The sequence below is a fragment of the Rhinolophus ferrumequinum genome, chromosome 14 (genome assembly GCF_004115265.2).
Source record: "Rhinolophus ferrumequinum isolate MPI-CBG mRhiFer1 chromosome 14, mRhiFer1_v1.p, whole genome shotgun sequence".
NCBI classification, from domain to species: domain Eukaryota; kingdom Metazoa; phylum Chordata; class Mammalia; order Chiroptera; family Rhinolophidae; genus Rhinolophus; species Rhinolophus ferrumequinum.
Genome location: NC_046297.1, coordinates 7,032,070 through 7,055,004, shown reverse-complemented (window position 1 = coordinate 7,055,004; position 22,935 = coordinate 7,032,070). Strand labels below are relative to the sequence as shown.

General features: G+C 40.6%; 1 protein-coding gene across 3 annotated transcripts in view; it reads left to right on the top strand.

Annotated features, from left to right (window-relative positions):
- ZFHX4 (zinc finger homeobox 4) overlaps nt 1-22,935 on the top strand; it is a 174,966-nt gene that overhangs the window by 5,113 nt on the left and 146,918 nt on the right. For 2 of the 3 annotated variants that reach the window (XM_033126108.1, XM_033126109.1), the window contains exons 2-3: nt 17,664-20,299; nt 21,205-21,707. In XM_033126108.1, coding sequence (XP_032981999.1) covers nt 17,710-20,299; nt 21,205-21,707 — 3,093 coding nt within the window. In that variant the 5' untranslated portion in view covers nt 17,664-17,709. The remainder of the gene's footprint in view (nt 1-17,663; nt 20,300-21,204; nt 21,708-22,935) is intronic. The other variant, XM_033126110.1, reaches the window with a different exon arrangement.

Genomic DNA, 22,935 nt, shown 5'->3' with positions numbered 1-22,935 from the left:
TGACATTAAAATAATATATGATTTTTGGACTGGTGGTCCTGCTCCTGCTTAATTTGCACAACTACTTTTTATGCCTGTCAAAACACAGAGTTAATCTATCCTTATTTACAATTAATCTCAATAAAATTAATCTTAACTATGCTTTATTCAGTGGCTTAAAATATCTAATTATATTCAATTAACTGCTGTCATAGTAATTAACATTGCTTAATTGCCTCTGCATATATTTATGTAAAGCTCATTAGGTGCTGCTGGCTCTTTTTTCCTTTCCTACTTGCTATTTTTGTTGTTGTCAAACCATTTTCATCTCCCAAGGTGCGACAATGTCAGTGAGAGCAAATTTTTTCTTAACAGTTTCTTGAAATGAATGTCATGGCTTGACTCTGAGAAGATACTGGTTATGAGTCTTTAAAGACTAATCCACCCCCCCGACCCCCACCCCCCGCCTTTTCCTTATCCCTGGTCCCTAGCACACTCACCAAATATTTTCTGTCATTGTTGCTGGAAATAGGAGAATCCAGGTTAAGCTTTGTGCTTATAAATGAGGAGCCTCTCTGGGTCGCCTTGGGGCTGTACCCACAGGCTGAGATTTTTTTTTTTTTCTTCCTTTTTCCTCTAAGACCATTCTAAGGGTTAAAGACTTGGCCAAGGTTCAAACTGAAAAGCGCCCAAGGAAAGTGCCTGTGAATATGTACAAGTTTCATGTAATTAGTGCTTAATTATATTAACATATGCAAATTGTCAACTTAGGAGCTTGTTGAGCTGGCAAAGATCAGCTAAGCACAATTGCTGTATTGTTCTGAAACAATAATGGATTTTAAGTTGGATTGTGGAAACACGTAACTAGCTATCTAATTTAACTCATACCAGGGTGAAATTTCATTAGTCTCCATGGCGACTGGTTTAATTGTGCTGACTAATGTTCTGGGCTGCAGAATGTCCTAAAAAGAAAGCGTTGTTTGCCTAATCCACCTTACAATGACACTTGTTTGTACATGTCTCCCTTGTGTGAAAATTTGCATATGCAAATAAATAGTTTCTCTGGCCCATTTGTCATGGCTGTTCATTGCCCATGAAGAGGACATTGTTACTGGGCTGTTCCTGAGTCTCCCAAGACGGGATCCTGTCAACCAGTCCAGCGACATTCTTTCATAATTTGTTTCTGATTAATAGGCCAGAGTGACTCTCACTCTCTTTGGGCATCTGCAAGGAGAAGGTTAGTCCTGTCACAGAAAAGAGTTTCTGCAGTAACTGAAGGACTCTGTCCTCTTCTGATCATTCTCCTTTTCCCACCTATTGGTCAACAGAATCATATTTAAAATAATGTATTCTTTCCTAACAATGCCTCTAGTAATAATCTCCCGTTTCCTAAAGCCAAAAGATAGGGAAAGAAAGGAGATTCTGTTATTGGAATATTAATCCTGTTTTTGACAGAAAGGTAAACTGATATAATTGCTTTTCAGTTGAAGGAATGGGGGTTTGTACAAGTGTGAAAGCATCGGAAAAGGATTAGCATTTTTTTGCATAATGAAAAGCTCTGTTGAATAGGGTCCTGAATGGCTGACTGAATGACTAAGATGAAAGGAAGATGAAAATGCAGGCTCCTCTTTCTTTAGGCCTATGCTCTACTCCCTCTAAAGTTATGTTTGTCCAAGACTTGAGAAAACAAGCAGGGGGTCAGATTTCAGCAACTTTATAAGATGCCCCGAGTTTCCATCATCACTGGGAAGTAATATGTATGACAACAGTGCAGCTAGAGGGTGATAAACAGAGGTTTGTATGTTGAAGAGTTTTCAGAAACATGCTAGGCTGACCAAATATTGGCTGTTGGGTACATGTAACACAGTCCATGTTACTTTGCTGGCAAAAACGGTGATTTCGGAACAGGTCAATAGTATGGTGTGGATATTTAATTTAGTTTCATCCCCCTCCATCGTTGGCTATGAACAGCTGTTTCAGTTGGTGGAACACTTCACTCAGGAAAGAGTTGTGTATTCTGACTTTGGGCAATGTTCACTGTTGTAAGCGGCCTAGCAGCTTTTGTGGCTGGGAGGAGAGAGCAGAAGAGGACACAGGGTTATTTTCTTAGGATTTCATTCATCTCATGTCGCTCTGTAGGTGTACTGTGTATTTCATTTAGAGATAAGTCTTTTAAAAGGTGGCCACGTACTTACTGTATGTTCACTCTTGGAAACATTTGCGGTAGGGTTCTCTCTGTAACCGGTTATCAGTCAACAACAAGATGGGGTTCTCAGTGACATTTCTTCAGCCCTAATTTGGGGCCATTAAAATACTATGAGTGTTAAGACACTTTCCAAGGTGGGCACTGGTTCTTTCCCCCATATGTAAATCAAATGCAGTGCGGGTAATTATTTACATGCATACATTTTAAACAAGCTCTTTCCAATTTCGAGTCACCACAAATGAGCCATTTAAAAGGCTGCCCCAGATCTGGATTGAATGATTTCTCCAGATATGACCTAACTTGTTTTGCTGCTAGGTCGTAGAACTTCGATTTGCCTCATCACTTTAGCTTTTCAGTGGCTGTGGTACTATTAAGATGGTTACCTGGAAACTTGGGAAATCAGAAGTGTTTTCATGTAAATTAAAGTATAAGGGTTGCCTCTTGCGGACAAAATATTGTAAAGGAAAAGCGTTTGATCTTTCTTATATAAAGTCACCAAAATTCTTTACTAGAGTCCTTTTAAAAATTTGTCAAGAAATTCTGGATTGTTTCAGAAACTTTTATGGCTAACTTTATGATATGCTTGCAAAAAGTCTTAAAAGAACAAAAAAATCCACATGGAGGCTATTTTTTTTTTTTTTACACGCAGAAGGGCTTATTAAGGTATTTCCATAAGAAAAATGTGTTAATTTAAAAAATAAATTCATTTATATTTTAAGACATTGTTAAGCAAGCACCATGTGTTGTGCTTGGCAGCTTTCCAGCCACCATGGAAGTGGATCACACATGGGTTAATAGTAGCTTATGTGATGTCTGCATTCTTAGGAAATGGGCAAAAGCCCAGGGTATTCTGATATCAAGATTTTAGGAATCAGACAGAAAGCAGAATATATGTTTATATGTGAACAGATGGACACATGTGAGAACTAAGTGCACAATTTCTCTTGGCACTTGTTTTAGTTATCCCTGATGATATAACCAAGATCTTAGTGTGCGCACAGCCTTTGATGGCTAAGGACAAAATGGTCTTTTAATGAGGGCTCAATGGCATTATTTTCTTGCATAAGGATTGTACCCCTTGTGATCTTGCTGGATTTGATGTTCTGTTAATTCCCTAGTGTCAGGGGTTCACAAGTTGCCTTGAAAGTTTGATATGGTTTCACATTTGACATACAATCCTGTATCCGGGAATGGCTGCTCTCCACTTCTCTTTTCTTTGAAAGGTTTTGTGAGGAAAATACAATTTTGCCATTTCCAGGCACTTTTGAATGCATGCAAAAACGGTGATTGCAGAAAAAACAACTTCAAAATCACTGGGACCCGAAAGCCGTCTTTTGGAAGCAGCTCGTCTCTGGCGCAATTAGCCACTTGAACATCCTAGAGATTAAAACATAAATAAATAAAATTTAAGGATTTGGGCAGCTTGATTTGGTTAATATGTCATCTTGGCCTGATGGTTCAAGACAAGTGTCCTGAGTAGGTGTTTTAGCCATCCAGGTCAGGGGTTCATGCACTAGCTTCCTGTGTTTAGATGATTGATCATTTCTTATGTTTGCTCATCCTGTGGACAGGACAGGGGCCAGTTGCTAATTTCTGAACGGTACCCATCAGTGCACCTCTAAAGACAAAGTTTATAGGTTCCATTGTGTTCTAGCTGTAAAAACAGAAAGTGTTCTGCAAGTATTTACTCAGATCTAAATCATTTTAACCGGGGCAAATTGACTTTTGGGTTAAAATATGCATTTTATAACTGTCCATAAAATTCTTTTCCTTCACTGTAAAGAAGAAAGGAAATCCATAGCTCAAACAATGTTAAAATACAGAAACGTATGTGCTAGTGGATGCCACCTGGTCGTACGGCGAACAACAAAACAAAACTCCGTAACAGGGAAGTTTATGGAGAATCTTAAAAGGTGCCTGCTCTTCAGAAACTGAAGAAGCCCATTCATTTCCCAAAGTACCTTCATGAAACCTGAAAGGCTCTTCACGTGGATTCTCCAAAATACAGTTCTTTTAGGCCTTTTCCCCATATATTTAGGAATGAGGCAATTAATACTTAAAATTTTCTGAGCCCACTAATTAATTGAGAATGAGTCAAAGCTTTTGGTTCAGTAGATGCAAAGCACGAGTGTGTACACACACACACACACACACACACACAGATACACACACACTTCTACCCTCTCTCCATGTTAGTGTCTCGCTTTTTAGATGTATTCATAGGAGAAGCTTGTGACATTTTCTCCTGGAGACTAAATTTCTTTCATTTTTCTAAGGACTGGCTAACAAGAGCTTCACAGAAGAGCAGGTCGGATGGTAAGGCAACTGGAAAGTCGCAAAAATGCTAAAGCTGAAAACTGCTTTAGAGTTATTCAGTTCAACGAGCTCATTTTCAAATATGGGCTCGGGAATTCAGATGTAATCGTTGAGTCACCCAGCAAGGTAGGGAAACATCAGGACAAAAACTCATCTATCCCCACTGTAGGAACAATGGTCTCACAGCTATTCGGGCTGCTTGGAAAAGGGTTTGACTGAATGTGAAGGTGGAGGAAACAGTGAAGAGAGGAAAAGGAAGAAGCTCCGTGGGGATCCAGCAGGGACACTGTCTCCTCTGAGAGAGGCTGTTCTCTGTGACTTTAAGGAGACACATAGAATCTGGATGGTTTCTGATCGCTGTGCCTGTAAACATAGTTTTGCTTAAGTAGGAAGTTAGACCAGGGGCTCCGAGTGGTCAAGAAGAGTCTGTGATGCATGAGTCCTGATGATCTCAGTGACTTAAAATGTATCCTTAATAATCACCAACATGGTGTTAAGAGAAACAGTTTCTATTCTGCATAAAGCAAGTAAACAAAGGGAATGGTGTGATGTTTCAGACGCAGCAGAGTGTATAGAAAGGATGACACTTAGTTAAAACCAGACATTCTTTTCCTTCTGTTTACTTTGGATTCCTTTTTCCGTTAGTTTCTTTTAACTTAAGTTGTAGATATCTGAAAATCGACTCCGTTTGTTGACAACTCAATGACCAACAGAAGTTGTGGTGGTTCTCTGAGACACCTGGGTTAACTTCCTGTTATGGATGACCTCATCCCAGGTATTTCTTCTTTCTGAGCCGCACTTTCCTCAGTTCCTCATCTTTTCCTCAGAGCTATTGTAGAACTTACATAAGAGTAAAGTGTTGTGAAGATTAAAATAAGTGAATGCGACAGGACCTGAGACCCTATGTTCCCTTTCTGTTTATTTGCAATAGCTGGTTTTAACGTAATGCTCAAGTAAAGAGCATTTGATAAAGCACACGTTCATGAATCTTTTGAGTAGAGGTGCCCCTCTCCCCTCTACCCCAGGGAAGGAACTAGGAATTAGGCAACGGGTATGTCTGAGAGTTGGGGGGATGGATGGTACCCTTCTCCCCATATTTTCTCATGACTGACACCTACATGTTATGTCGGTGGACAGCCCTTGACCCCATTCCCTGACATTCCATCATTACACGCTCTTTGGTTCTGAGGGGCTTCTAGACATTTAATGCATCTCTGGGTCCTTTTCTAAGAAGAAAATTAGAACTGAAACAGTTTTGAAGTAATTCAGACCTCAGTATGTCCCCATGAACTTAAGATGCCAGGCTGTCCATTATATACAGTAATAGAAGAGACCACAAAGCTCATTTCAGTCTTGACGTTGACCCAGCCTCCTTGAAAGCCTTTGAATTAGAGGATTTGCCCAGACTGGATTAGATGCCATAGGAATACCTTTCTCTATACTTGGTGTTATGATATTTTGATATGCCACGAAAGGAATACAGATACTCTTACATTGTACCCTGTACATCAAAATGTATACCAACCTAGAGAAGAGATTCAATTATTAATAATCCAGCAATATTGTAAAACCCTTCAATTTTCTTGGGGGATTTTATAGCCAAGTTAATAGTCTCTTCCTGGCTTCTGTGTTGGAGGAGATCATGGTCCTTTATCTTTTTAGGTTGGTACAAAAGTAATGGCAGTTTAAAAGGTTAAAAATAATTGCAAAAACCGCAATAACTTTTGCACCAATAGTACATTTATGTACTATTCAATAGAGGACTACCCATGTTAAAGGATGATAATTCACTATAAGCATTGATATATTGATAAATAAAAATTTGGGACCATCAAAACTAAAATGGATTTCTATTATGGTTTTTCTTTTTGAATTTTAATTCATAATAATATCCCACTGTGATGCACATACAAGCTATTGTTTATATTTTTATAGGAAATATAAGTGTATTTAGATTGTAATTTCCCAACTTGGAGTTTGATTTTTGCTGTGTTTTTCTACATGTGTGGTAGACATATCTTCGTTAAAGTTTTTCTTAAAAACAAAAGTGGGTGCCTTGCTTATGCTCTGGTCATGGATAAGTGGCACTGAACTTGATGATTCATTCGAAGCCCATTTAAGTTTAAGTGTTTATTGAATATAATAGGGTAAGGATATAAGACACCAAGTAGCATCTCAGCATTTTTCGTGAAGCTTGTTTAAGTGTTTCCTCCAAAAATTGCAGCCTCCATGAGGGCAACCCTCAGGTATGTTTAATCCCTGTACTCAGTGACAGACATTGGTGGCAAATCCTTGGTAAGATTCTTCAATTAATAGCCTCAATAAGTAGCTATTGGGTAAGTGGAAAACTGAATGATAGTTCATTAGAACTATAAGTAGAAAACTTCAGTTTACTATGCTCCTGGAATCCGCCTCTCCTCTTGAAATCTAGGTACCGGTAAGAAGTATGCAACCTTAAAAACATCCAGGTCTGTCTTGGGACATTCATTCCATAGGGAAAACTATCTTCCAGCACAATCTAAGTGGGTTTTTATATTGGAACCATAGACTGTTGCAGTGGGAAGGGATATAGAAAAAGTCCCTTGTTTAACCCATAAGGAGACTGAAACGTAGAGAAATCCTGGGAAATATCACATCACCACATAGCACAGCTGATGAGATTGAATGTGTGTGTGTTTGTGTGTGTGTGTGTGTGTGTGTGTGTGTGTGCGTCCCCTTCAGCAAATCATTTCCTGTTTTTCCACATTGATTGACATAGCTCCTCCCATATCCAAAGATTCTATAATATTAAGATAAGAATAATCGGTGTTATGCCGGAGATATTTTTTTATTTGTGGAATTTTTCCCAGCCAAAGAAGATTTTTCGTGGGTACGGTTTTTCTGATGACCCTCCGATGGGCTGGCTGCTCTGGACTGAACAGCTAAGGGGCGAGAGATAGAACCGGAATTGCCTGAAAGGTGACAACTTGCAGGAAAAATGGGGTGGGTCATTTAGTTCTTGCAATGAAGCAGGGTGCAAATTAGAAATCACGGTTTGCCAGAAGTTGCTGGTCATGGACGGCTGTTTAAATGATCACTGTCAACAAGGAAATTGTGGGGAGCCCTTAGAGTGGTTCACCTCTGATTTATTCGTAACCCTCACGCGAGCACTTGGCTTTGTTCTTGCTCTAGTAAGGGGGACGGATTCCAATAAGAACAGGGATAAAGAGCTCCTTGCATGGTCCAAGAGTGAATAGCACTTTACTCAAAGCCTGACCTCCTTTCCAGAGGTCTGTTATAGTACAGTTGACGCTGATTGGCTGTGTGTTTGGATGAATTGAGAGGAGAGCTTATAACGACTACCTACCCTGTCAACTCCATGCTGTACATAATAAGGTCTACGGAACTGGAACTTGGGTGCTCACTTAACCTAACGCTGGTGGTATTCATGCTAAATGGAAAGGCTTCCCTCTCCCTTGTCTTTGAAGCTTGAGGAATTTCACATCTTATAATAGTTGGCCAAAGGTGGCTTCGTTTTAATGGAAGCGTACAATGATCTCGGAGTGAAACAGGTTTTGACAATCTAACCCCGCCACACACACACACACACACACACACACACACACACACGAAAATGAATTTAGAGACATTTAATAATGTAAGAAATTAAGGGATGGAGAATAAAATATGGACCACTACCCTGGGGTAGAAACAGCCGATTGATTAGCCCTGTTTATCTGAGAGGCTTTATTTGTGCCACTTCACAAATTCTGTTCCGCTCCAGCCGTTCATGCTGAGGGGAAGGGACCTTTAAGAGACAGTCAGCTGGCCGGTTTGCACTGGGGCAGAGGTGGAATAGAATTACTTAAATCCCCAGAGCAACATTTAGTTAATGCTAGTCTTTTTTCCTTCCCCCCTGATCCCGTCCACTCTGGCTTCCCTTTTCTCCTTCTGATGAAGTTGGTGTCTTACTACTTAAAGTGCATATATTTACACAAAAATCTCCTCAAATTTTCACAACACATTAACCCAGAAGAGCCATATTAGGAGATGGTGATGAGAGTTAATGATACATCTTTAGATAAAGGCACCCTCCTGTGCAATCACATCAGAGTCATCAGCTCATTTGTCATGGCTGAAGTGAAAATGTCAGGACCCATGAGTGTATGAGTGCTGAAGGGGGCGAAAGGGCTTTTGGAGAGAGACATTTTTGTGCTGGGAGTCGGCCATGGCTTAGATTTAGCTCTAGGGAAATACTGGGATTAGCCAACACTGTGGACAAATCCTTAGCATAACAGAATTAGTTGGGAAAATGGAGAGGTGGGAGTCAGGAGGACAGGCGCATTTCTGGAGACCTGCTCTAGGCAGCAGGCCACAACCTGTGGAAAAGAATGAGGCGATGGACTAAAAATGTTTTGAGGGATGTGTTGGATTGATTTCAGGTCCATTGATTTCAGCAAGACTGAAGTCATAGATGTGCATGGCATCAACGGAAGACCTAAATATGTATATATGGCATTTGTTGTAAATTTAGCTGCACTAAAAGAATTTCCATCTCAACAGCTAAAAACTTTTCAGGGAGATAATATTTGAGTACACAGAGGTAACATTCAGGCACAGAGGACTTCTGACAGTATCTTAGAGCGAAAGTTAATACTTAATTTAAATAACAATAATTGTGGTGAAATACTTGTTGTACTGTTGAATTTGCACAAAACCAAGAAGCTAAACTTTCTTTAAACAGAGTTCTTTCTGAAACTTTAATTGAAAAGTAACTTATTTTCTTTAGCTACAGGAGTCCTTATCTTTGATAGACCAGTACTAGCAGATTTATTTCATTTTGGATCCAGTGAATTGTTCTCTCTCAGATAATGTGCCCATACAACCTTTTCTTGTTTAATTCTATTGATTTACAGTGTTAAAGTGAAATAATCTGATACCTGTTTCCTGCCCTTTGAGTATTTCTCGTCAAAGAGGCTGATTAGTTTTTTTCCCCCCAGGTCTTTAGCTGTTTTAAATGTATAATTATCATTGCATGTCATTTGATAGCTGTACTAATTGCTGGCAACTATTGTCTGTTTGCACTTAATGCTGAAATCTGATCAACATCCTGCTTTGGTTGATGTTTGGTGGTAAACTTTAATTAACTCTTATTGCATTGAAGAAGAGTTCAGGCTTGGTGCTAACTAATCATTTACCTTCATTATGTCCTGACAGCTCCACTTGTTCATGGTCCTAATAGATACACCAGTCAGTAAATAAACCTGCAAACCTTATGCCTGCTGGTGGCTCCACACTGATGCTTTGCTACTTAAAGTATAAGATAATTGGGCCCCGATAATTATTTAGTTAGTTTAGTATCTCTAGTTTTGCAGACACTAATCTTAATTGCCTCTTTGATGCAGGACAATTTTATTTTAATAGAAACTGTAGATTTGAGATAACATTATTCCTTCGGCCAGGTTCCTATGAACATGCATCTTTTCAATCAATACAATTAAGCTTGTCTCCTGTTGGAATTCTTGTCATTATTTTTCCTGAAATACTTTTCCTGTAATGATATTGAAGTTAAAGTAATCAGGTTACCAGCAGATCATGTAAAATTCAACTCAAAATTGCTGGCTGCTTGATTTTAATTTGTCTGACATCAAGTTTGTTTGAAAAGGGATAATATGTGGGTAAACCAAGGAGCTTATAATTATGGTTGACGTTTGTTTGTTTATAATGAAATCTAATTAAAGTTCATACATTTGAAACACAAAAGTTAATTACTGAATTGCTCACTTCACTTATGGACAGCAGTCAAATTAACTTTCAGGCCAACCCTCACCTCCCCCCCAAACACACACACACACACACACACACACACACACACACCAAACAAAAGGCTCTCCATAATAGAAATAAAATAACCAACTAATCTTAGTGATGAAACATAAATTTTCCAATGTTTCATCCAGAAGAAAACTTGGTATTCCACTATGTCCTCTATTATGTTAGTCCTAATGTGGTCTTTAATATAAAATAATTTAAACTACATGGAATATAAAAAAGAGACCTCTATTTCGTAGACTCTTAAGAGTATTACATACAAAAAGTTACTTGGTAGGGATTTAAAAATTATGCAATTAACTTTTTTCATTAAAACTATTTTGAAATCATCTAAAATCATTGAAATACTTGCTCAAGGAATAGGAATGTTTGCTGGAATACCTGACCTGTGATTAGGTTATGAAGATAATTATGGTAGGTTTAGCCTTCAAGGAATGACATTAAAAAAAAAATAAGAAGAATATATGTCCACTGTTACACTTATTGTTATTTTGGTTATGAGATCATATTGGTGGGAATCATGAAATACAAATTATTATACAATTGTTTTCTCTTAAATATTCAGTTGCCAGTAGTTCGATAGTGAATTTTATTTATGAATAGGCAAAGAAGGAAATGTGTATGTTAGAATATATTGTCTTCACAGTATATGAGACAAATATGTGTGGTATGGTTTTCACTAGTCTGGTAAATCTCTTTTTGAAACTCAATATTCCATAGTTATATATACTTTAATAAAACCAATTAAGATGAATTTTTAAAATGTTCCTATGTGACAACTTAAAAGCATTATCAACTAAACACTCTTAGATTGTGTGTATGCCAGAGAGATTAGTCAATTGCATTTTAAAGACTAGAAATATAAACATATGAAAAACATGGCAAATATGATTTATAAATTTCTGAAAATGATTGATGCAGTCCATTTTTTCCTTAGAAGTGTTATTTACTTGAACTTTCAAATATAGTAGGGATTGAGGGAGAGGGGTCTGAGAAGGGAACATTATTCTGTCCATTATAAAGATGCTTTGTAGAATTGAGTGTAATTTACACAACCTTTTAGTATGTCTAGAGAATATACTTATATGTGTTTTGCTATAACACCTGATTGACTTGTAGATTCATATGTATTCAGGGAAGAAAAATTAAAAGGATCATGCAGTCATTTCACTCTAATTCTACTTTGCGTAGATAAGACAAAGGGAAGATGATTGGTACTTAGGTATGACTGAGTAACATCCAGAGGTAACTTTTCCTCCTACAAAGAAAGCAAAAAAAAAAAAAAAAAAAAGAGGGTATATTCTCACAGTCTTGGCAAACAACAGCTTTCTAGTAATGCTTTCGCTGATTTAGGACATCCTTACCCTTCAATGAAGCAATCACCACAAAGCCCCAGTGTCAGCTGGAATACTAGCAAAACAGTATCAAAGAAAGAATCAGAAAGAGACACTGAACATAATTACAGTTCCCGTCCTTGTCTCATACCAACATAAACTATTCATTTTCAATTAGAATGAATAAGAAAATTAGGAATCAACTCGATTGGTTCAAAGCACCAAAGTTTGTTTACAGAGGAGAGTTCAAGTACTGGCTTCATCTTGCTGAGTGATTGTGAATTTTTCGTGACGCAAACAAATAACGTGAGTCATCGAATAGTGTACTTTGGTTAAGGAGCGATTATTGATTTCTAAGGAAAGTAGCTGGAGTTTGATTAAAGTTGGAAGAAAACTGAGTAAAATTCCTGTTTCCCACAACTAATCACATTAAGAACTATTGGACTCACGGTCTAAATGCATCTTGCCTCTTTCATGCTCTAACACATATATATGGTTAATGATATGTCATTGTCATATAAAGTCCATTAAGGTTTAGAGATGAGAGAGAGAAGGAGGGAAACTGAGGGTGGGAAGAGAGGGAGAGGAAGAGAAAGAGAGAATGAGAGACGGAGAAACCTACTACACATTGATCACAAAGGTCTTCTTTATAGAGAAGGAAATAAATCTGCATTGAATATCTAATTTAGATCTTAATGAGAAAAATGAGAGGAAAATGACGGAGCTGACTTGCGCACTCATGTTTGTCTTTGGAAACTTTCCCTCTTTAAACATTTGCTCGTTTTAAACACTTTATATATTTTGGTTACGTCCTTCTCTTCAAACATAATTACCTTCTCCCCTTTGTCGTGACATGGGTGGAAAGTTTTTGCCGTGTCAGGAGAGGTCGTCACGCATTCTTCCGCAGTTCTCTTCATTAATTCCTTCTTGCAGAAGCATTTTCCCTCGTGCTGGGAAGCTAGAAGGGTGTAACAGAAGAGCCCTGGAACATCAGCAGGAAGCTCTAAGCTAGTTAATGCAGTATAATTGTCTGGACATAGACTGGTCTTTGTTTGTGTGGTTCGCTCCGAATCAGCTGTAATTAACTCCAGAGTGTTTCCAGATTGCCAGCAAAGAAAAATTACAGCTTTTCTGTTTTAAATTGTAAAGCTCACAAACATTAACTATGCAGATTGCATTGGCTTTGATATATTTCTATCCTGCAAGGGGGAAAAAAAAAGCTTATTTGGCTGCCCTCCCCCCTTCTAAAAATGTGCTTTTGTTAAGTTGATTTAGTGTCTATTGGAACATAATGGCTCCTTAATAGTTGGACTTGAAATCTTTTTCATATTTCCAGCCCTTTCACATCCATGTATATGCCTTTCTCTGTGCTAACAGTTTTAATACTGCAGTGGGAAAGAAGTTACGCAATCGTTTATGAAATACCGAACATATACTAAAATAAGCAAATTGCAGAGACAACTGACTAAAGAAAACCACGAGCACCAACTTAAAAGACAAAGATCAAAGATGAATATCTGACGTAACCGGTGCTTCCACACAGGTACTTTACCTGTGTTTTGCTATATCAAAAGAGACTGAGCAAAGGGCAATTTCATTACCTTCTTCTCTTGGTCAGCACACCACACCCTTTTAAAAGCTTCTGTACAGTAGTTTGTAATTATGAATTCCAACATGCGTAAAAATGAGGTAGCGATGTGAGCTAATACAGCCTAGTACACAAAAGATCTGTCAGCAACTGATGCAGGGAAAAAAAAAAAAAAAAAAAAAAAAAAAGGTCCAGCCAAAAATCTTTTTTTTTTCTTTCTTCTGAATTTAACAATAAGGAATTTAAGCCTCAATGTGGCTTTAGCAACCAAAGAAAAGAAGCTCTTGGTGTCTGCATAATACCACTTTGATGGATTTTTTTTCATCAGTTCTCTGTACGTGGCAACAAATAAACAAGTATAATTATACTTGTGAAGGTCTATTCATTGCTTTGTCAGGATTAGATATATGTGCCGTTTTCACACTGTGCCTCTCTTTTGTCTTTGCCTAACTCACTATGACATATTGATAGAGGATTTGGAGTGGGGAAAAAGCCACAGCACAGACAGTGATGACCTTTTGGAAACTTGATATAATTCAAGGATTTTTATTTATTTTCTTTTTTTAGGATTTGTAAATCATTACCAAATTCTCTCAGAAGTGGACAACTTTTAACCCATTTAAAATGGAGTAAATGAAGTCTCAGAGTGTTATGAGATGGCTAAAGAACAGATGAGAATAAAAACAATAGGCTGAGGGGCACACTGGTCTTCTTTCCCAGCACTTAGCAGAGTGGCTAACGTAGCATTCCTTTCCCATTATTCTGTCCCCTTGATCAGATCACATTCCTTTTAATCATTTCACAAACACTGTCTCCCTGGACCGGAGAGGAAGCCTGGGACCATCTCAATTAAAAAACAGAGGTAAAACTGGCCTCTCTGATTTGGGGTTCTAATGGGAACTGTGCTTTCTGAATGCAAAGGAATTCTTCTATTGTTCAGAAAGCACCCCTTTCATGAGCCAGGCTCCTTGCAGGTGGGTTTGGTCATTGAGCAGAGCAGAGTTTAGGCAAGCAGTGACTTCAGGACGAAAGCAAGGCAGCAGGAGCAATGAAAGTTCTTTTCTGCATATTGTCTATTAGTTCCAAAAATGGGATTTGCATGATCAACATCACTGAGCTTGTGAATCCCCAAAAATGTGTACACAAATTCTAAGCAGGCCAGCAGGTATGGATTGTTCTGAATTTACCATTAAGATTATATTATATTTTCCTTTTGGGATTTCTTGAAGACTGGTGATTTAAAAAGGTAGACCGTTTGGCAGTAGAGAATAGTAATTACTGAAGACTAAATAGAAACCAGCTTAAATGGCAAAGCAACTTTTATAGAGAGTTTACTTGTTACACAGTCATTTTGGAATGAATTCTGTGGTTTAAGTTAAATGGTTGTCTTTGTGGTCTTTTAACTGGGACTTATAAAACTTCAATGTAAATTTCCTAAATGGGTCACATTGATAAAAGAAGCATCTTATCTGACATTGATGACAGTGAAATCACTTCGAATCATACTCAGTATGCACAATATACTCACAGTCTCATAGTACATATTGATCTAAGTAACTTTTTAACAACACACACTCAAGTGTTTCCATCAAAATACCCTGGCAAACATTGCCATGGTTGTAGTCAAGAGCTATGGAATGAAAAAAATCAGGTAATATATTACTAGCTCTAGCAGTTGAGATCGTTTTGTTATTGTTGCTTTTGGAATGAAATGTAAATTTAGTTGTATAGAAGACTTATGGATTTGACTCAGTTTCTGATTCATGGGTACCTCATTGAGAAGAAATTGATAGGCGATTTTGTGTGAAATAATATGGGAATATTGTAACAAAACATATCCTACCATATTGCTTTGACCTGCGATGGACTTTTTCGTGTAGTTTTCATAATTTTTTCTGCATAGCAACAATGTTGTCATATTTTTGGAAATTCCTTCTGCCTTATTAAGATAAAATAAACAGGCTCTCCTTCATATAGAGAAATATTGAGAGGATACAATGCAGGGTCCATTCGGCATCTGGACGAAATTATTAACTGCACATTACATACAGATAACTATTTGAGGGGCATTCAGCATGTGTGCGATAATTCTAGCCAATGTTTCTGTGGGCTGAGAACTGTTGTATGGGTATAGGCAAAACTGAATTGAAGCAGTAATAAAAGTAGCTCAGAAACTCCTTTCCAAAGCTGTCAAGTGTTTGGGACCTTTACTCATCTTTGTCATCAAAGTGAGTCTTCTTCCATATATCAACCTAAATTATAGGAAAGAAAGAAAAAAACACGCCCTGGGTTCTGGACCGTCACAGTTTAATGCAGGATCCTTAATTCTAGTAGTCTTTAAGCACCTTGCTTCCACTCCAAATCTCTAACTTCCTGCCTCCCTCATTTCCCTCAGGCCAGCAGGGGATATTGTATTTTAGGCATTTTGGCTCCCTTCAGTGTGTATACATTGTGCCGATTTGGTGAATGCAAAAGTAAACATTAATGTTTTGTGGACTAGTTCAAAAATTATTAGCTTTTCAGGCTTAGGGGTATCCGATGATTTCAGAGGGTTTTAAAAACTGCATGCATGCCATGAGGATGATTTACCTGGAGCTCATCAATGATTAAAATTACACACCAAGCTTTGTGACGTGAGCAATTAGAGTGTCATTTTAACCATGGCAGATACCAAAACGAATTTCGATTTCATTTTCAAGCCGTGCAGATCTTTTGATGTATTCTATACTGATCACTTCCTCTCTGATTTAGCTGACAAGCTCAAATTTGATTACAGTAAACAGTGTTTTAAGACGTTATTCTTCATACTTAATATGCCAATGACCTTCAGTGAGGTCCTTTTTCCCTAAGAACTTCTCAGAAGGCATTTCTGAAACGCTTCGTACTGGTGACGCAGCATTGTGGGTTTTTCTTAGCTCTCTACCATGGTGAAGTCTGGACATTAGAATGTAGAGACATCCAGGGTGAGACGTTGCATGTGTGTCCTACCCAATAGGATATGGAATGTAATACAGCAACGTCAAGCTTTCTTGTTTCGGAAATGATCAGAGTACGTGAAAGTGTTGCTACTTTTCCATTTAGGGGCTAGTTGCCTTACAGTCATGGGTTTCTCCAGTTTTAAGATTTGAAAGAAGGTTGCTTACCTGTTTCATAAAATCGAAACAGTGTCTATGTCACAGGCTGAAAATAAACACTAAAGTTTCAGCCCACTCAACTGTTGTGTGCAGTGCCATCGTTCTGCAAACAGAGTGATCTGCAGGGACTCAGAGACGCTTACACTGTAATCAAGCTGCTATTACAGTAGCTGAGGTTTGCAGGCACACACACACACACACACACACACACACACAGAAGGGGAACACATTTTTACCAACACATGCTCAACTTTCTCCTGGTACCTTACCCTGCTGCCGGAAGCTGATAGGGCTTTGTAGAGAGGGCATCTTGTTCTCAACAAAGGGAGTTTGTGGTCTAAGATGCCTGGCTGCAAAAGAACTGAAATAAAGAAATAAATCAAATAAAATTCTTTTTAAGTGATGGAAGGATTTTTCATCAGTAGTGCTTGCATATGATTTGTTAAGCCAGGGGAGATGTTGATAGAGATGAGATATGGTTGACTCGCCAGGATTGATAACGTCAGAATGGTGTTTGAAATGGTGTTCATTACATAGCGCAGTGAAAAAAAACGGAGTGAATGCGATTGTGCCCTCAGATGATAGGACTGGTTGCAGTAAATATTAATTTCTGTTCTGTTGCCCATTGAGGCGACTGAAGTGTGGGGAAGAATTGTGATTGGTGCTTAATCAGGGCCAGCCAGATACCTGCTGGGAGCTTTTGCACAAGGAAGATTTGTAGTAAGCTGATTTACTGGCAAAATGAAAACCAGAGAAGAGTTTGGTCGGTGCTGCCTGTGACTGTCATATTTCTAATTTTAAGGTTCCTTTATTGTGGGTCTCTCTTCCCCACTCATCCCCCCTTCTAGTCGCTGCCCGATAAAGTAAAAGGTGAATTTTAAACGTTGCAAGTTATTTGCATTGTTCTGTGATTCCTGCCTTCGTGTATGGAAGCCAGTCCATTTCTGTTAGGGTAAAGAGGGGTGTAATGCCTTGATGTGTGTTATATACGTTTTCAGAAAACAGGAATGAAAAAAAAAATACGATCGCTGATACCAATTTGAGATTTATGATGAATGCTCCTAGCGATTGCAGAAACGCCTAGGATGTCTAGGCATGCCTGTGATAGCTATCTACATTATTTTGCTACATTTATACAAAGTCTGTCTGTGATAGATAGGTATGCTGGTTTTAAGTTTTCCCCCTCACCTCTTTAGATAGTCAGGTTTACAGCAGCTATAAATTAGTGATGGGCTATTAGTGAGCTGTGTCATTATTTAATAAAAATGGCTTCTCTCACCTTATTTTTTATCCAGGTCCCTGACAGGCTGGATGAAATGAGATCCCTATGTAGCAATTGCCATGGAAACCTGTGACTCCTCTCCTATCTCAAGGCAGGAGAATGGGCAGAGCACATCAAAGCTATGTGGAACGACACAACTTGATAATGAGGTGCCCGAGAAAGCTGCAGAGATGGAGCCTGACAGGGAAAACAGCTCCACGGATGACAACCTGAAAACGGATGAGCGCAAAAGTGAAGTCTTGCTGAGTTTCGGCGTCGAGAATGCAGCTGCCACTCAGGTTCCCTCAGCAAAGGAGATACCCTGCAACGAATGTGCCACTTCTTTTCCCAGTTTACAGAAGTACATGGAACACCACTGCCCCAATGCCCGCCTCCCCATCCTGAAGGACGACAACGAGAGCGAAGTCAGCGAGTTAGAGGACAGCGACGTGGAGAATCTAACAGGGGAGATCGTTTACCAGCCTGATGGGTCAGCATATATAATTGAGGACTCCAAAGAAAGCGGGCAGAATGCACAGACTGGGGCAAACAGCAAACTCTTCTCCACAGCGACGTTCCTGGGCTCCCTGGCACCCGCTGGAGACAAGAGCGATCAGGCTGTCTCTGCCTCCATGTCGTTCTACCCACAGATCATCAACACTTTTCATATCGCTTCATCCCTCGGGAAACCATTTACAGCCGATCCGGCTTTCCCAAATACCTCAGCGTTCGCAGGAGTCGGTCCTGTGTTGCACAGTTTCCGTGTGTATGACCTCCGACACAAGCGAGAGAAAGACTATCTAACCAGTGACGGCTCTGCCAAAAACTCCTGTGTGTCCAAAGATGTCCCCAACAATGTGGACCTGTCCAAATTCGATGGTTGTGTTAGCGATGGGAAAAGGAAGCCCGTTTTAATGTGTTTCTTGTGCAAGTTGTCTTTCGGCTACATCCGGTCATTTGTGACCCACGCTGTCCACGACCATCGGATGACCCTCAACGACGAGGAGCAGAAGCTCCTCAGTAATAAATGCGTCTCCGCCATAATACAGGGGATTGGCAAAGACAAAGAACCTCTTATAAGCTTTCTGGAACCAAAAAAATCCACTTCTGTGTATCCCCACTTTTCTACTACAAACCTCATAGGACCTGACCCCACCTTCCGCGGTTTATGGAGCGCTTTTCATGTTGAAAATGGTGACTCTCTGCCGGCTGGCTTTGCCTTCTTGAAAGGAAGCGCGGGGACCTCGAGCTCCGCAGAGCAGTCGCTGGGGGTCACCCCGATGCCAAAGGCTGAAGTGAATCTGGGGGGGCTGTCTAGTTTAGTAGTGAACACCCCGATTACCTCTGTCTCCCTCGGCCACGCATCGTCCGAGTCGAGCAAGACGTCAGAGAGCAAAGACCAAGAGAACAACTGTGAAAGGCCAAAAGAAAGCAGCGTCCTGCACCCCAACGGGGAGTGCCCTGTCAAAAGCGAACCCCCGGACGCGGGAGATGAGGACGAAGAGGATGCATACTCCAATGAGCTTGATGACGAGGAAGTATTAGGTGAACTCACCGAGAGTATTGGTAACAAAGATTTCCCTCTCTTAAACCAAAGCATTTCTCCTTTATCATCCAGTGTGCTAAAATTTATTGAAAAGGGTACCTCGTCCTCCTCAGCGCCGGTTTCTGATGACATAGAGAAGAAGAAACAGGCTGCCGCCGTCAGGGCCGGTGGCAGCCTGGCTAATACCTACGGCATCGGTGGCAAGGACTTTGCAGAAGCAGGTGCCAGTAAGGACAGTGCCACGGCCCCCCACGCCAGTGAGACAGGCCGGGGGGACGACGACAGTGCAGCTCCACCCCACCAGCACGGCTTCGCCCCAAGTGCCCCCGGCACCCCGGGGCCCGGAGGAGACGGCTCACCCGGCAGTGGCATCGAGTGTCCCAAGTGCGACACGGTGTTGGGGTCTTCGAGGTCTCTGGGTGGTCATATGACGATGATGCACTCAAGGAACTCATGCAAAACCCTCAAGTGTCCCAAATGCAACTGGCATTACAAGTACCAGCAGACCCTGGAGGCCCACATGAAGGAGAAACACCCGGAGCCCGGCGGCTCGTGCGTGTATTGTAAGACTGGACAGCCTCACCCCAGGCTCGCCCGGGGCGAGAGCTACACGTGTGGCTATAAACCCTTCCGTTGTGAGGTTTGTAACTACTCTACCACGACCAAAGGCAACCTCAGTATTCATATGCAGTCCGACAAGCACCTGAACAACGTTCAGAATCTCCAGAACGGCAACGGTGAGCAGGTGTTTGGCCACTCTGCCCCGGCCGCCAACACCAGCCTCAGCGGCTGCGGAACGCCCTCTCCGTCCAAACCCAAGCAGAAGCCCACCTGGCGGTGTGAGGTGTGCGATTACGAAACCAACGTCGCCAGGAACCTCCGCATTCACATGACGAGCGAAAAGCACATGCACAATATGATGCTTTTGCAGCAGAACATGAAGCAGATCCAGCATAACCTGCACCTCGGCCTGGCCCCCGCGGAGGCGGAGCTTTATCAGTACTACCTGGCCCAGAATATAGGCCTGACCGGGATGAAGCTGGAAAACCCTGCCGACCCGCAGCTGATGATCAACCCGTTCCAGCTGGACCCGGCCACGGCGGCCGCCCTGGCCCCGGGACTTGGTGAGTATTGACTGACTGCTTTTCTACACTCCAGTTCATTGCTCTGATCACATCTGGGGTGGGCACCACGCGCCCAGACCAAGTGGTGAGTGCCAACGCACTGGGGACAGCTTACCGGAAGGGACGTTCTCTTTAAGCTGGAGAATCAATCCACCACGTGTGCTTTACTTCAACCTTGACTTAACTTCCTCGAGGCGGGAGTGAAGGGAGCCTCGGCAGTCTAAGAGTGAGAGAACCCTGCCTTTATTCAGTACTGTAATTAACCAGTGCTCATGCGCCTGAGTCGCCTGCAATCCTTAGCCATCCTTTACAAGGTTTATCATAGCTTCGATTTTGGCAGGCGTTCCCTAAAATATCAAACTTGAGCTTCTAAAGGGTAGACCATTTAGTTTTAATTAAACAGTTTTGCAAACGATTTGAATGTCTGTGACTGGAGATAATTGAACTGCTGACAGTGACGCGGTTACCTTAGCCCAGGTATTTGGCAGTAAGTTACAGGCACACACACACACACACACACACACACACACACGCAGTGTTGGCCAGATCTCATCAAGCTTTCAGACAAATTGTGAAATAACAATTAGCGCCGAGGTAAGTTTATCTAGGCTTTGAAATCGCAAACACGTGACTGTTTTGTTATGGTATCGATCAACTCGCTTGCCCTGGAAAATACAAATTTCAGAATGACGTCATGCCCAGTAGGAGTAATTAAAGCTATCTGATGAGGGAATTTAGAAGTTGAAAGGATGATTGTAATTGATCCCGATTCAATCCTATTACAGCTTTTTATAGTTTAAGCTCTAGAGAAAGCACATTCCCGGTCGACTTTAGTTTACAGGATCCTTTGTGTGTGCTGTGTTTTCGAGTCTCTATTTTTCCTTTTAATTTTTTTCTTCCTGTAGTAAATAATGAGCTGCCGCCTGAAATCCGGCTTGCCAGTGGTCAGCTAATGGGTGATGACCTGTCCCTCCTTACTGCAGGAGAGCTGTCACCTTATATCAGTGACCCAGCGCTGAAGCTATTCCAGTGTGCTGTTTGCAACAAATTCACCTCTGACAGCCTGGAGGCCCTAAGCGTGCACGTGACCAGCGAGCGCTCTCTCCCCGAAGAGGAATGGAGGGCTGTAATTGGAGATATCTACCAGTGCAAGCTCTGTAACTACAACACCCAGCTCAAAGCCAACTTCCAGCTCCACTGCAAGACTGATAAACATATGCAGAAATACCAACTGGTGGCCCACATTAAAGAAGGGGGCAAAAGCAACGAGTGGAGACTCAAGTGTATTGCCATTGGCAACCCCGTCCACCTGAAATGCAACGCCTGTGACTACTACACCAACAGTGTGGATAAATTACGCTTGCACACCACCAACCACAGGCACGAGGCGGCCCTGAAGCTCTACAAGGTAAGCGGGGACAGTCGTTTCCCTTGGCACAGAGGAGAGAAGGGAATTAACTGTTTCAGAGCTTGGAGCACAGATCTGCAAGCTCAGAAAAAAGAGGGGGAAAACAGAAATAGAAGGGTAAGGTGCACAGTTTCTGCCTCACGTCACTAACCATGCCTGGCAATCTAGGGAACTGGAGAGCATATTTGAAAGATTTTGCTACGTGGCCCTTTTACGTCTATGTCAGTGGCATTGATTGCTTGCCTGGTTTCCCCCAAATACAATAACTTTTTTTTTTGAGTATTTTCATATGTGACACAATACTTTGAAACCTGTGATTAAAAAATAACATAGTATCCCTCTTGGATAAGTGTCAGTGGTTACAGGGAGCAGTCTACTTCATGAATGTATCATCTTTTGTTTGGTGACAAACAAGGACCATGCAAACAGATGGGTGTGTTTTTGCCTTTCTTTTCTTTCTTTTTTTTTTTTTTAAGGCACCTAGTAATATTGAGTCAACACTCTCCCTTAGCATCCATTGAAAGTCTTCTTCTTACCTCTGATGTTATTTTGTATGACTCTTCCCAGCTAATAATGTTTTTGTTCCCCCCACCATGGGGGTGGTGCAAATAGAAATGTTCGTTAAATGGCAAATATACTTTTATCTTTGTTGGGGGAAAACAAACTATGCAGATTAATGAATACCTGCAAGTGATGAGCACCATTTATTCCACAACTTGTCTTGACTTTTTCTAAACCTGAATTACTGGTTAATTTATTTGTTGCAGTTTGTTTGCTGGATTGGCTTGATTGTCTTCGTTCATGTACACATGTAACAGATTCATTTCTATGATGAATAACTCGGTAACTTATTAAAAACTTCTTTTGTGTAGAGGATATTAAAATTCAGAAACTATTGCAAACCATTAGTCATTGTAACAAGCTCTAAATATGATTGCAAAATCCATTTTGCAAGTGTTATCTATTGATTTATACTAGAAATCAGTGATAACTATTCTATGAGGAGTCAACCAGCGATTAGAATACCTATGGCTTTTCTAATACTATTTCGAACTATAAACACACGGTAAGAAGAGCAGATTGTGGCTATCTAGAGCACGTGAAGGATTTATTTATTTGGGTTGACCTGGCACTATTTTTTTGTTTCTGCAAGTTCAAGTTGTAGACTGATGTACTGAGCATAAAAACCTAAAGACGTGGTGTGAGAATTTGTAACGTTGTTCCTGTG